The sequence below is a fragment of the Platalea leucorodia genome (assembly GCF_965183815.1).
Source record: "Platalea leucorodia genome assembly, chromosome: 2".
In the NCBI taxonomy this organism is placed as follows: domain Eukaryota; kingdom Metazoa; phylum Chordata; class Aves; order Pelecaniformes; family Threskiornithidae; genus Platalea; species Platalea leucorodia.
In genome coordinates, this window is record NC_138824.1 from 21,356,750 (window position 1) to 21,373,280 (window position 16,531).

A 16,531-nucleotide genomic window follows, 5' to 3' on the forward strand; every position below is an offset into this window, starting at 1 on the left:
GCTTATCCCGTCTTCTGTTTTTCACACTTTTATGCGGCTTCTACTTTTCTAATAACTTCCTTTTCTCAGATATTCAAATGTACAGGCTTTTTCTCCCACTCAGTTCTTTTCAGCATCTTATTGATTAGCACTGTAAATTTTATTCCCTCATCGTCAACCCAGTATTGGTCATTTAAAAGATCTTTGCCAACAGCACCAATTTTACCTTTAGCTGGTCTTTTTCATTTCCTTTAACCTAGCTTTCAGTTTTGCTTAGGTTCTAAGGTTACATTAGTTTAACTTAAGAAATATACAAATTTGGGAAGATTTCTGAGAAAATAAATATGAAATGAAATCACAGTTTGAAATTTAATAGGCAGCCACTACTTAGCCTTCCTTACCAATAATTTCAAGATTTATGTTCACCACTTGAGTAAAGTTTTCAGAATTCAAAACCACTTTTACCTTCAGAGGTTAAGGGTTATCGCTTATTTATTTTAAGACAGCTGCCTCATTGCTTGCCCAGTCTGACTATTTATTCTTTTTATATGGTGTTACTGATCTTCACATAAAATGTTATACAGGACCGGAGTTACAACTACACATTAGTAGTCACTCCAGAGACCTAACAAGAAATCCTAAGACAACAGATGCCACAACGACACAGATAGCAGATTCAATAACAAGATACTTCACTCAAACTGCCAGCCAGCCCTCAGCAGGCTGAGGCATAGGCCTGTTAAAAACGATACTCTCCTCTTCACTGCAGTGCCAATACTGACAGAGATCATCCTCAGTACAACACTGTGATATGGAACTTCAGAAACCACACTGTCTCAGTGTTTTGCCTCTGGCTACCTAACATAACTAAGCATGAGGTCAGGTGACCTTCAAACTCTTAAGAAAAGGCTCCTAAGAAGGAAAAAGAGGCATAGAGCTGCTCTTTTGCTCTCAGGTGTTCTTCAACAAAATAAAAAGGGAGCTTGGGCACACGGTGATAATGGGTGATGCAGAAATTATTTTCTCTCTGCAGAGAAGCTAGTCCTCTCTGTCTAGTGACATCAACTCCTCTTCAGCTGACCAACCTCCCAGATGCCTTTATATGTGCCCTGTTCATGAAATCCTTGTGTTCTCAGCACCCATGGTAAGCCACGTCTTCCCGTAGTGCCTGACAGCCTCCCTGAGCAAGCACTCCAAATGTTCGGTTGCATCTCATCCATTGATATCCTTTGTCAGGAACATGAGACGTAATCCCAGCAAGTTAAGACAAGGACCTAGGTGGAGCCTTCCAAGGTCAGGATCCCTGTCTGGGCAGAGTCCTCCCAGCTGCAGGAAGAAGAGACTAACAACCACACTGGTGATACACCATTTTTCAAACACTTCTTCCCTCTAGGGTATCTATAACAATACCTGCCTTGTTTTCTGTTGGCAAACTTGGCTGACTAACATATTTGGTCTCACAGGTGTTTTGGTCTCTCCAATCGCTAGCAACCATAGGCCATTACAAAGTTCTCACACTGCCAAAGAAACCTGCACTCTGGACAAAAGTATATAAGCATAATTAAACCTGGAACCTGATGTAAATTTTAGGCCACCAGTAGAGGTGGTCCTTCTGAACTAATATGTACGTAACATGCTAGAACAACAAGGTATATAGCAAACCATTTAGTGTTCCAAAAAATATCAAAAGGCTCCCTACATACCGACATGTTCCCTCCTATCAAATGTAATTATAATGATGTGTGTGGGTTAATTCTAACATTGCACTTTGTATTCAGGTACCACAGAAGAAATCCTTCTGTTTCTGGAAGAAAAGCTTACCGGAAGGCCATGTAATTTTAAAAAATGCAAAGGGACTGTTTGGCAGCGATCTAAAAAAAGAACCCAGATTCATTGTGCCTCAGTCTTCAAAACCATTTTTCCCTCACAGTCACAAGTCAAACCAGCATCTCCCACCAAATTTCCAGATTAGAATGAAGAAAGGTTACTATGATGGACAAATAATTAATATGTAAGTCCACAATAATTTTTTGAAAATAAGAATCAATAATTCAAACTAACTCAATATTTCACGAAGAAAATTCAGGTATGATGATTTGGGCAGCTGGTGTTTACTGTAAAAGCACTTCATTATTGGGAGCTCTTTCCTGTAACTGCAGGAGGCTGCAATCTCCACTATCACTGCAGAGCCTGTTTACCCTGTGTCTCATTTTTTGTTACAATATTGAACCGAAACCCATAGCAGGAGATAGGAATTATTATGCTTGGCGCAGGACTAACAATGGCATATCATTACGTTTTAATGACTGTTTCAAAGGAAAGTAGTTTTCAAGTCTGAACTTGGGGGACAGGCAGGGGACTAAGCGACTGATTATGGGGAGAAACTTTGATCATGTCTCAGGTTGATCAAAGGGTCACCCGATACTTTTTTGAAAGTCTCTCTGGGCATCCTGGAGACAAAGGTAGAAGAGACCAGGGGAGATACTCTAAAAGCAGACAGTGTTATCAATTGCAAGGCAGGCCGTAGTAAATGGAAACTCGCTTCACAAGAGATGAGAAATAAGCTATAATTTGAAGAAAAGTTTGGCGCAAAAGTAGAATACTGACCTCCCCATAGTACACAGATTTTGACACCAAGTACATTCAGGAAGAAATGGCAGGAAAATGTGTGCTCACTATTATTTGCTTTATCTTGCTTTCTTAGAAGAGTCAAAAGGAAGACTGATTGCTTTTTAAAGGCATCACAAGGACTCGGGAATCCAGCCTGTGCAAGATTTCTATTCATTTTCCAAACTCAGAAACACAAATCTCCTCTGGCAACAAAACTGCCAGACACTACAAAAACAGGCAGATACATTTCCTTGCCCCCTGCCTGGCAGTCATTAGCTTCTGGATTCAGTAATAGAGCAAAGAAATCCCAGTGGAATTTCATCTTCCAGGAGGCAGCAGCAAACCCTGCGTACTTTTGAACAGATAAGCAATGGCTAGCCAGAAATCAAGATTTGCATTCTTCAGGAAAAGAAAGTCTCGTGGAGTGCTGTTTCTCTGTGCTTCCATCTGTCTACAGGCTGCTCCATTCTTCCTTTCTGCCTTGCACGTGGCGCTAGCTTCTGCGATCGTCTGCGTCAACGCAGCCAATGGAAATACTACTGCATGCAGTGCCAACTGCCCCAATGCCTGTAAAACCTATCCGAATGGCAAATACAGACTTCAACAGGATTTTCTTCCCACTATCCCTTCTACTGTTGGCACATAAGACACAATATTTGCTGAGGATGATGCTTTGGTTTACCTTAAAATAGGTATCACCACATAGGTACAGCAGCATTTACTCATTAGGTGTAGTTTATGTGCCTCATTTTGAAAGTACTATAATAAAAAGATGAATACAAATTGTCCTATTATCTGAGCTGTGCCTCAGAAAGACAGAAATTCATCTGCTGAAGATATATGCTGTGGCTCTACTTTAGAAAATGTGTCTGCACAATGAGACTGAAGCACAAGTACATTCAGAGGATATCTACTAAGTTCACTTGCCTGTCAAGAGCAGTAAGAGGGAATTAAGGTTTATCAGGAGGAGATAATAATGGATGCTTGTGCAGCCCTGACAGACAATGCTACTACAGAAAATCACATTAATGCAGTTAAGATCTTCACTAAGGAAGAATTACTTTTACCCAACACCACCAACTTAAGATATACAAGCCTGACTTAGCAATTCATAATTGAATCTAAACCTATAGAGAGCAGATAAAATTCAAATAATCAAAATACTTTGTTTTCTCTGCCAGCCATATATGTACCTAGCCAAATGACAGATGAAAATAAAAGCTGGTCTCTCTTACTATATTTTGATATCTAGCTCTGAAATTAAATGAAAGGAAGGAATATACTCTCTTCATTTAAAAAAAAAATAAACTTTTGCTTTCAAGACATTTGCTTGTTTTATCTGGACTACTAACTAAACTGAAAACGTATCTTAAGTTCAGAAGAGTGAGCAGCAAAGGACAGCAAGCCAAATTACAGACATTAATTACTCTACAGAGCGCTAATGTTCTTCTAATGTAATTTTTCACTAAGTTTTACTGAAATTTAAATTCTATTACAGTTCTTGACTAGACACATTAATTCTACATTCAATAAATGTAAAGAACATAGACTTTCTGACAATTCAAAAGTTCACAGTACATTTTGCTGGCATAAAGTTCCAGACCAAAACTTGCTCTCCCTCTTCGTATTGAGGCTATGCTCATTACAAGATGTTACACTCTTTTGAAGGTAACAGCTAAGTAAAAAATATTTTAAATGGAACAAAAAACACAGGCTAACTTTCAAAGCAGGGAACTGTTCCCTTCACTGGATCACTAACACCTGTGGAGGAACAGTGTAAAACAACACTTATAAAAATGCTAAGAAGTCAGACATCATACTCTGAAGACATCTTGCTTCTACTTCTCTGGCTTTGCCAGGCCAGCAGAGGCAGTACAGTTTCAATGAGGAAAGGGCTGAAGCATGGATCTGCTAATACCCTTCTCAGAGAACGAAAGTCACATTTTTGCTAAGGAGAAAAGTACATTTCCTGAGAAGCAGAAAGCAGAGAAGGGATCTGGGTATTCTGACCAAAGTGTCAAACAGTGATATGGGCCATGCTCTGGCTGGGAATTCAGCTCCAGACAGCCCAGGAAATCCCACGACTATCATCTATGCAAACTGCACTTTTGGATGTCACATGAAGTACAGAACAAATGCATGATTAGTCATGATGAAGATCAAAATTACGTAGCTCACTAGAACTCAAGTCTTTAACACTTTCAGACACCATATGAAAAGATAAATAAGCAATGTGCCAAAGGTCACAGCAGTACAGTGAGAAAAACTCACTTCCAAGTCCTACTTCACACTGACTTGCTCTCACATGCTGACACTGACTATACAAACACCAACATGCAGCACAGTGTTTTGTTGCCTTTTACAAACAGTCCTGTGCAAAGCTGGAATAAACCCTCTTTCCAATGCATTGTTTCCAGTGCCTTCCTTAATAAGAAAATAAAAGAAAAAGTAATCAAGTTCAGCATGACAAGACTACACCTGTACAAAAACGGGTACATTAAATAAATTTTGATTTTTAACTGAAAATTTCAAACACCCTACTCTCTGGATACAGTGGCTGAAAGAAAGCTCTTGCAACATAACAATACAATAAGCACGTGAGTGTGCGGGGCAAGGGGCAGGGAGAGGTAGGGGTATTAATATGCTATAAAGAAAAGGTATAGCTTATACAGTCATTATGTTTCTACTCACTGTATTAGGTACATATGGCAATCCATAAAATTTCTCCTGTGTTTCCTTTAAGATTTCTGTAGTTGACTTTTTTAGAGGATGTTTCCCGTGGTAGATTTGGTCCAAGGCAGCATAAAATACCTGAAAAGATAAAATACATGTTTGTCATTGGCATCTGACAACCAAAAAAGACAAATAGAAAAGAACGGGAGAGAGAAAATAGGGAGAGGGAAGAGTTTAAATATATATGGTTTTGTAAATCTTCTATTTTTAGTATAACATGCAAGGAAAGAAACGGGTTTTTAGAGTACACCAGCCACCACTGTCATGACCTATCATAAATCCGTGTTTAGGTCACTGAGAACTCGGGCAGTACTAAATCGCCTGCATTTTTAAATAAAATTAAGACCTGTCCCTAAAGCCCTCCAGCAATTCCCCTTTTCAAAAAGAATATTTTTAAATAGATTTAATAAAAAGACTTAAAGTTATTTGAGTGGACACAGCAAAATAAGCTATTCCAAGACGTGTGCATGCAGGTGTGAGAACACATCACACCTGCAGGGGCAAGTTACGCCCAGGCAGCGAACATAAGCAGCTGCACACGGAGCTGCTGGTGCCCCCAAGTTTCTGCCAAAGCTCTCCAACAGTGTAGTACTAAGGCAGATGCTTCCTTTATTTTAGGCCTCACAATCAGAGCAATAAGTTGCTACAGTGTAAGCTTAGACTGAGATCACACTGCACCAGGAGGGTACTTTGCCAGAGGTAAGAGCTGGTTCACAGGCAATTTTTGTGCAGAAGCATGTGAACTATGGCAGAACACCGGTGCATGACTAAATTACTGAGGTATTTGGAGATCAGGAAAGCAGCACAAATAAAAAGGCTTTTCAAGCAAAGATAGCAAAGCAAAGTATCTGGCACTTTAACAGCAAACATGAAATAGGCATGGATAGAAGACAGTGCCAAGGCTCAGTGTGTGCCATCACTCGAAGAAAACTGCAGCTTAATATGAAGATTTCCTATTCTGTGGAAGTGCAGGAAAGAAAGAAGAAGAGCACACCCACTGCAGTGCAACACAACTTTTTTGAGAACAACAAGAACTTTTTGAGAAGTTTGGTGGATCCAAATATTTAAGCCAAAGAGTTCAGGTCAGGCCATCCTGTGGTAAGCACATTTCATAGGAAAATTGATGGTAGGGAGCCTCAAAAAGCTTTTGTGCAAGGGATGAAGCAAATAATTTGGCTACAGATTCAGGCCCAGGGACACTGCAATACCATTCCCAAAGAGATAAACACACTGTTTTAGGACTTATAACCACAAAATGCAGAAATTTTATGGAGAAAAGGCTGTTCGGAGGCATTCTCCATCTATGGAGAATGGATGTTTTATGCGATCTGAGTAACACAGCCCCTGCAACCTGTGAAAAGATTCTTTATTACAAAATTTGGGTACAAAACCATTCTGAACTCTTTAATAATTTATCAGAATTCAGCATTTATTTTATTTGGGCTGGATACAACACATACTTTCATCAAAATTGTGACTGTTTCTAAAGGACCATATTCATTCTGTTTGAATAAGCTATCTTCTAACATACAGAATCTTGCCAAATCCTTTGACAGTGTTTGTTGACAAATGCTAAATGTGAAAATTGATTTTTTTCAAGAAAAACTGAGGGTTATAAGGAGAGGGGTGAAGAAGCCATGACTTGCAGGAGCTACTCCTGAATTTCCTGCTTGCTCCCTACATGGCTATTGAGGAGAAAAGAGGTCAAGTAAGACCTAAACTTGCACAATCAGCCATTAATGACACCGCAAGTTTTGTGTCCCAGATAGCAACACTGAACAAGAGATGCAAGCACTTAACATCGCCCATCTACAAACCCAGAGCAGGCAGCAAATATCTGTTCAGAGGATAACTCCATGAAAACGCTGCACCAAATGGCAAACAATAATGAGTATTTTTTTTTTAAACCTAACTTTGCAGGGCATTTTAAATTTTCCATCATTATACTGGTAACATGAAAAACTAAAAATCTAAAGAGAAACCTATGCTAGATTGTAAAAACTACAATATTTTTCCTCTTATCTTAGAAGAGAAAGAAGCTTTGCAATGCCTTTGCTTGTACTTTTCATCCTCAGAGCTGGTCTCTAGAAGCCCGCTACATTTTTTAACAAAGTTTAACAAAAGCTACAGCATTTAGGGTAACAAGGGTGCCTGAGAATATGACCAACAGTAAGAACCATGAATAGATCTGAAAATTACCTGATGTAACAGTCCTAGAAAACACTTCTAGGCCTCTGTGACTCTGCAGGAGTCATTTCACACAGACTTCCCCCTCCTCTCCATAAAACCCAGACCAAACATGAGGAACTTCAGCATCTGACAACAGACTTTAGCATCCTGCTTCGGCCCAGCCTTGATTCTCTTTTTTTCTATCTCCCAGCTTTGTTAGGACCTGTTTGCAGTTGCTCTTCAGTGTTCCTCACAAGATGGAGTGGACTGTGCTGCAGTGGACCTCCTCTAAAGTGAAATTTGGAGTCAAGTAGTTTGTGGTCAGGGAGCTGGAGCACAAGCTCAACTCCCAGCTAGGCAGTGAGGAAATGTCAGCTGAAGGCCAGTGAAATGGACTGCCTAAAGAACAACGTAGTGATAGGGAAATGAGTCACTGAAGCCAGCTATAAGCTTTCCCCCAATCCTGGCACATGTAAAGTGTGGGAAGAAAGCTATGAGCCAGGCCACCTGGACAGCATAGTCAGAAAAAAATCCATCCCTGAAAATAAACTTGGATGAACTTTATAGCCATAAACATTCCCATCTACAAACCACAGTTCTGTGTGTTTACACAGGCCTTTGAAATGGGAAAGGTAGACATATCCCAGGACCACAGGATTTTAGGTGATACTGCTGAGGAGCATGCTAACACTTAATATTAAGCAGTAGCTAGAAGATGATTTCTAATTTCAGTAGAACACATTTCCCAAAAGACCTAAAAATATAAAAAGGTCATCAAATAGGTATCTTATCTTGATACGGGCTCTCTGTTCTGCACTGACATTGGTATTTATTAGCTTCACTTGATTCCAGTTCTTTCTAGCTCCTTGTCTGCTTAATAGCATTAATATGTAAACGGTTACACATTTTCCAGTGAAGTTACTACTGACTGAAACACTCTGGGACTCAATCTGCATGGCAAAAGCCTTATGAGAAGATGCATGGATTCTCCTATCTTTCGTCTTGAGTAAGCGATTACGTGAGCTGGAAGAAAATGCAGAGGTATTATAGTTATGATGAAAAACCAGCATAATGTCTTATTTTCATATGCCAATAGACTTATTTTCTGAGCAGACCGCGAAAGAACCTTTAGGCATTTTCCCCACCGCTCGAAAATTTATAAGCATTTTTCTTTCTTTTAAAGGTCAAATATGGCTTATGTAGCATCTAGTCGTCAATCTAGAATATACTCTTTGCAAAGTTTGAAGGAAAGGTATTAGAGTCATCATTCACAGTTTTTTCAGGTATATACATTAGTAGTACATATATACTTTGGCATCTGCAGATTGAAATAGATGTTTTTCTTCAATGAATTATTATACTTTTAAATCTGCGTGAGTTACAAGACACACTTCTACAAAGGAATGTATGAACTTTATATTTGCCATGCAGTCAACTTCTCTGGGACATTTTTTCTGAATTAATAAACAGAATGGCTCTGCCAGCCTGCCACTTTGAAATGAGTGCATGCTTCTGTGGGTATTACATTTCGAATCTCTGAAAACATGGTGCTGAAGGTAGGAAATTAATAATATTATTCACTGTGGCATTGTGGTCATTTGGCACGGGTTGAGACTGGTTGAACACACAAGAGTAATTTGAGGGCAAGCAGTCTGCTTCATCGCTGCATCACTGCCAGCACCAGTCAATCGTGAGGCACCCACAGGAATCTGAGCCCACCAGAAGTGGGTGTTCTCTCCCCAGTTCTAAAGCTATGGGGTCCGGAGTCACTCCGGGACAGACGCTACAGAGACCACAGGAGCAGCTGAGGGCCAACAGTGGCAGGGGGATTGCACAGCCCACCCCATGGGACTGATGCAATGACCCCCTCCTTGACTTACTTCTGGAAGATGCCATCTCCCCCACCACAGGACAGGGAGGCCATGTCACTTGTTAATGTATCTGTGACTTAAAGTGTTCTTGGCATCCAAGCCCATTTAGCCTCCACGCTGTCAATTTGATCTCAAACCTTGGCAAGATTATAGCAAATACATATTAAAAGTAGAAAGAAAATCTGTCACATCTATATATAGCTGTTATAGACACGCTAGAAAAGAATGGGTGCATGTGAAAGCACTTGATCATCACTTTGGTGGTTACTAGTCTGTACATTGGCAAATTATTCTGGAGGACTTCATGAATAGAGGTCCACCACTAAGCATTCTCAGTATAAATTTTATTTCTATCCAAATTGTTTTTATCCCCAAAAAACTCCTATATGAATTAACTATATTCTTGCCCACATTCTTTCTGGGTTCCCAGCTATCTCTATATGAGAACCTTTCAGAGCCGGAGTGTTCATTTCAAAATCAGACCGGCAGAGAGGGTGCCGTTATTTTCATGTCACAGAGGTATAGCCACAGGTAGCACCCTCCTTGTTCACATCTGCACAGCCCACACTGGCCGCTGACAGCCAGCACTGCACTGAAAGCATAATTCAAAAATCCGTTAAGTTTAACTGATGAAAAATATATGTATACACTGAAAACAGTGTTAAGTCTGGGTTTGATTAGTGTAACTGACACATATACATTTACAGGTCCAGACGCCAGTATTCTGATTAGTTTTAAATCACTATAAATAACTGCACAGAGCAAACTGCAAATATTTAGCTAAGTTTTTCTTTTAAATCAACTTCAGTCAACCAGCGCAACTCATGTTTGTAGACAGGGTTCCAATCATTTGGGCACTTTTCAAAGTGAAGAATTACAAAGATCCGATCATTAAATTTGTTTCTTTCCACATCTCAAAAATAATGACTACCCTTTATTAAGGTACTAGCAGAGTTATCTCACCTATACACTAGATTGACTGTAAAAATAAAAATTATGTGGTTCTGGCTTAAGGCAAAACAGAGAAGAAAACAAAATCACAAAAATCACTCAGCAGAAGCTTGTAGCACACTAAATGCAGCCAAACTCTCACTGTAAAAAAACCTAGCTGGATGCTAATGCTACTGTTCGCATGTGAGAACTGCTGTTGCAAGACAGAAAAAATCTAAATGCCCTTTTTAGATAGAACCCTAATTTCCTTTACTTCCTTTGAGGAAAAGCAACACTGATAGTTTGTTAATGGGAATGACTGATCAACCACATCTATCCATGGAAAATAAAGGTTTATGAATTTACTTACTGCTCCTAACACTGTGAGAGAGAAGTCTTACAGCCTTATAGCTCAGCCACCAATTTTGATGACAGTAACAAGCTGCCACTTTCATACTGGAGCTGCAGAAGACAAGGAGCTCAAATCACATTCTAGTAAATAAACGAGCTGGTTTGCTTTTACTAAGGTGGCCTGTATCTCTCAGTCCTGCTACACTTTAATGATCAAAAGGTACACAATACTTCCTCTACTGCAAGTTCTCCTTAAATGATTCCGTTCAATCTTAAACCACATTTGGGAATCCTGATAATCCAACCATTTTCAAAAGCTGTGATTTTCACGATATTTTCCTATAGATTTAGACATTTATCTCTAAGCAGACAGCACAGAATACGTTCACAAAACCAAACATGAATATTAATATAAAAATGAATTAATTTTCACTAATTTGCATACAGTTAGATAATGTGTCTACATTAAAATAGAAATTTGGTAAAATTATAAGAATTAAAACGTGTTCTGTAATGTCTGGATAGAGAGAAGAGACTAGAATGCAAAGAACATACCTGGAGTTGCATATCAGCTGCAGCACACAGCTTTTTGGACTCACACAGTCTTGACACCATGTTTTTTGGTAGTGGCTTGAATAAAAAAAAAAAAAAAAGTCAGAACATATTTAGAATTGTTGTGTATTTGTAAATAGTATGCTTACTACTAGAAAAGGCTAGAGACGCAAAAAAAAAAAGACTCTTGGTGGTAATAAAAACATATTTGAAGTGCTTTGCATTGAGGAAGGAAATCTCATTTGCTAAACAACACATTAAAAGGCAATTAAGATATCGGCAGTAATTTACATAGCGATCAAGAAATCACTGTGCGTCAGTGTTTGTTTTTCTATAAATTGATCCTATGTTCTCTTACATGCCTGTTAAAAATATTATGACTATCTTTAGAGATAAAGAACAGATGGGGCAGTTAAAGTCCTCCCAGGTCATCCTGACTAACCTTCAAAAGCAGATATTATAATAGATTCTCCTGTTGGTCTTTGAGCATAGTTCACTTAGATTTACACAAAGGCCCACATAACTCCCATTGAGCTGGAGGGATTTTTGTACGTTCACCTGGATAGCATCAGGTCTTCTACCCTAACCCATATAAAAATGTTTGGTCATACTGAACAGTAAGTATCTACCCTTTGAAATTTTTAACAAAGTTGAATTTCTTCCACGTCTATGGCAATAAAATTATCTATGCCACCACAGGCTGAAAGTCAGAGACATTTTTCAAGTCATTAAGCAAACTCTTTTTGACTTTCTATCCAGACGTCTACAAGTACACTCAAAGACTTTTTAATGCCAGATTTTTAAGAAAATCTGTATACGAATGCTTGACCTTACACTTCTTCCACTGCTTCCTGAAGCTTTTCAATACAGGTTTTTCCTAGTAAGCATATTCTTGGTTTTGCTAGCAGTTTTATTAACCGAACATATTAAATATGGTTAAAATAACTGTGTTCTTGCGAAAATATTAGGAAAGTTACTACAAGTTGTACAATGTAATACAGATGTTTGGTATTACACTGAACTCTAAAAGCATACCTACACTTTTACAGTGTGTTGAAGTGTTTAAGAAATAATACATGAAAGTCTACAGATCCTGATGGCAGAGCCATATGTTTAGATTCTGTGCAAATTATATGACTTCAAGACAAACAATGTTCATGTCCACAGAACAAAAACCCAACTCCAGAGAAGTTACACATAAGTGAGGAAAATGTTATCAATTAACTCTGTGGAATCTGGAAGTTAAAGTAGATAAGAAAAACTCTCAAGTTGCACAGTGGTTTTATGCAGAAGCTTGCCAAGGCTTGTAACCTTTTCTCCCAGACAAACGTAGGCTGGGTCAAGAATGGGATAGAACAACACCCACTATTTTGCCTGTCATAAATGTGCACAGCTGTTAAATTTCAACAGAGAAAAATGAACCAATGAACATGAAGTCTGTCTTACAGTATATCGGTGTTAGGCCAGTATGTACCCTTCCCAAATACAAAAACTCTGTTTCAAATTACATGATGATTTTGGACTACTAGAGTAAGAGTAAATGGGCAGTTATCCATTGTAATAAAGGCGTTAGCAGCTGCCTACTTTGACGTTCCATACTGGATTTAGTATTGTTCAAAATACTAGTTAATTATGTAGAAAAGTTATTAAGGCAAGAAGCAAAGTAGAAAAAAATTACAAATGGTAAAAACTATTTTGGTTGGACAAGTTTTCTCCTGGCTCTATGACCATCTGTTGTCTCATCCTCTTACACAGAGTGAGGCATGCACTTCAATGACTTTTCATCCTGGAACTAAAGCACATGTGGGTTTGCAATAACACAGTTTCAGTTGTCATTCAAGAAACCCTTGTGTAAGGAAACCTACAGAATTTTGAACAGATATTGTTATTAAGCACCAAACCTATCAGCAAGTTTTGGCAGCTTTTCGGAGGCTTTCATTTCCTAGTGAAGAAGTGCAGTATGGACTTAAACAGAACTGATTTCTTCTATGGTCACCTGTATTTTGGATACAGTAAAGTATGAGAAAACTGGATGGGAATTCTTAAATTCATAGAATCATAGAATGCTTTGGGATGGAAGAGACCTTTAAAGGTCTTCTAGTCCTGACACTGTAATTTGTAAATTAAATTGACAAATTGTAATTTGTAATTGTAAATTAAATTGACAAATTGTAATTTGTCAGTGTTAAAAAAGCTGAACATCCAAAAGCTTGGCAACAGCAAATATGTATATTTCACACAGTTATAATTTAAGCGTGTTAAAGCCAAGAGCACTCCTACCAGTAAGGTCAAACCAGCTCTTTCAACATAATGGATTTTCAATTTTATATTTCAGCTATATTAAATGATGGTAAGAGGAATTTAAGTGCACAGGCTTTCAACGGGTACACAAAATAAATAGAACAAAAGACTTTTCTAATTGGCATTTTGGTAAACCACAGTCCCACAGATCCTCAACAGAATTGGGAAATGCAAGTTTGCAGTTCACTGGGGCACAGAGCAGCAAGGTTTGGCGATGCGGACAGACTCTGTACGCTCCCTGGGAGAGCTGGTCACATCCAGCCCTGCTCAAGAAACAACTGAAGCAGGTCTAATCCTCAGTTCAGAGCTAAGCATTTCTTACAGACTTTCCACCCAAGAGAGTCTTGCGTTCTTTTGACTGAAATAGCTGACCTCAAGCCAGAGGACTGCTAAAAAGGCAGCCTCTGCATTCACCTGTTTCTTCCTTAATTCTGCTATAAGCATCTATCTTATTCCAAATTGAACTCCTGAGGGGGGACATAGAATGATCATTAATAACATATTAAAATCTCTTTGCAGAGGAGATGGCTTAGCACCACCTTCTAGAGACCAAGTAAAATGTGGGTAATACCAACAGCCTCCAAGAAAATCTTTTTATCTTTTTTGTAGCCATATGAATATCAAACAATGTAGATCTACTCTGCTCTAAAGATCAAACTCTCATGTTTGAGCAGATTAAAATCAATAGGAAATTACAAATCACTCTTATGACAATACCTATTGACAAAAAGGCACAGGAGAAAGACATAAATGTTCTTTTGTTTAAATCTATCAGTGCTACTGATCCACCTCAAAGATTGTGTTGTGATCATAATTCACAAGCCAAGCGAATTTGGCACCAAAAAACATTGCCAAAATTCGATTAAATAGAAAGAATGATAAAAAGGAGATCCCTTATTTTTCCCAAAGCACCTTTGGGATTTTAAAATTTAAGATTTCAGGGAACTAAAATCAGACTCCAGAGGGTTTTTCAAAGACCACCACTCCTCTCCAAAGTTTGTTTCTGTGAATGACAGACATACAGATATGCTGAGGTCTTGAATGTACTGATGAAGATGTACTGTTTCAGGCAATAGAAATTATTTCTCCTTGCTCCATTACGATCTCGCACCGCCCCTTAATAAGCAGCTGAGTGAAGAAAAAAAATGCATCAGCAGGATTATTTTACTTATCCCAAAAGATGAGCTCCCTGATAAAACCAGAATCAAACTGTCATCCTCATTCTAAAAGAAAGACTTCACAGAGCTTTGGCTAAAACTATTTTAATTGAATAACCATTCAGTTTTTTAAATTTAAACACTACATGCTTTACTTCGGGTTCCACTTTTCCATCCTTCTATATTAAGTAACTTTAGGATCTTGGCATGAATTTTCCAGCATGTTTGCCATGGTGGCTAAAGAACAGAATTCCCTATGTCTCAAAGCATGCTTAACTCCTTACTGCTGTGTAGTAACCGTGACACATTATGACTGTTTACTGTCTGTGGGCTTATTCTTGTAATCATGCTAATACAATACTGCCTTTGTAATTCCATCTCTGTGAAAAATGAAGTCAGTTAAATCTGAACAGCTGAAATACTGGCCTTTGTTCAAGAGAGCCTCCAAAGACATGCAAGGTTAAAATTATTTAGCTCGACAGACCTACCACATATCTGTGCACTTAACAAACAAACACAGTGATACCGAATGGTACACGCACCATAAGATTGTCTGCTTAACCATTGTTATGACCTCATTTTGGTACAGCTTGAATTCATGAGCTTACCTGAGAAATTCAAACTGAGTGACTAATTAACACAGTCCTCTCCATTCCTTTATTTTTCCTCAAGGATTTTCTGTTTTGAGTTATCTTTAAGATGAAAGGAAAACTAGGCTTGCTACTTTCTTGGAACAAATATTTTTGTGCTGGCCAGCTTTTTGAACTGAATTCACAAGACTTGCTCCTTTTGCCAGAAGAGCTTGCAAGCTTTTTCACTCCTCAGTACTCAACAGCAGAACCATCCAAAATGCACAGAGACAGGCTTTCTATAAACTTCCAAGATATTTTGGACCAGATCCTCATGATCCACATCTATATGCATAATGCATTCTCATCTTTGAAAGCCTGCCCACCAAATCTTTTTTCTGCAATGCTACTAAAAAGCAGTTTTCAACAGTTCATATGTTTTAATAATCAAAACAACACCTCTTTCCCCTCCTCTTCCCATAAGCATAAGCACTGATCCTCAGCGAGGACTGCAGCTCAGGACCAATCCTTCTACAATTGGCTTTTATGGCAAAGGCAATCAGAAGCTGAGACTACGCTACCAAATTTTTCTGACGTAATTATGTTCAGGAGGAATGTTTAAAAATGACACCACCTAATACTTACATGCAAAAACTATAGCACAGATGCAGCAATGCAAAAATGCTTTTTCAAATTATCTGCACTGCATCCTCAACAAGCTAGGTCAGTAAAAAACTCTCCTTCGGTCAACATCTAGCAGAGCTATGTTGGTGTAGTTGTTGCAGGAAAGATCCTTCTTGCAGAGAAAAGCTCAGTCTCTCTATTCATAAAAGGAAACTTAAGAGAAGTTCTCATATGGAACAACATTTGGATGAAATGGTTTAACAACTTTCACATTTAACTGTTTCATCTACCTTCCTAACTTCCCTTTGAAAGGGCATAAAGTGAACTCATTTTTCTTTCAAATAAGTAAAAAAATGGAGAAGAAAACGTTGATTCAAATTTCCATTTGCACACCAAAAAATTAGTCAGGGAACAAAGACAGAAAATGTAAGCCCCAAAAGGCTTTTTGTGAAGTTGTAAACATAAGAGAGCTGGGATTGTCTATTCGAAGTACTTTGAAACATATACACAACAGATAAAAGTAATTCCTGCAACAGTCACTGAATTTCAAGAACAGAAAAGATTACTTCAATCTCTTTGTATTTAAATGACAGATGCAGAAATCTGATATCAGATTCTTAAAACTAGCTTAGACGAACCGACATAAGGAAAAGCAGATTTATATATGTTGGAGAATGGCTTAAAA

At 38.4% G+C, this 16,531-nt stretch overlaps 1 protein-coding gene across 1 annotated transcript in view; it reads right to left on the minus strand.

Annotated features, from left to right (window-relative positions):
* Window positions 1-16,531, minus strand: part of MIPEP (mitochondrial intermediate peptidase) — a gene marked incomplete at its 5' end in the record, with an annotated part of 74,643 nt that overhangs the window by 20,997 nt on the left and 37,115 nt on the right. Inside the window, 2 exons of the mRNA XM_082337949.1 lie at window positions 5,281-5,400; window positions 11,199-11,273. Of these exons, the coding sequence (XP_082194075.1) occupies window positions 5,281-5,400; window positions 11,199-11,273 (195 nt within the window). The remainder of the gene's footprint in view (window positions 1-5,280; window positions 5,401-11,198; window positions 11,274-16,531) is intronic.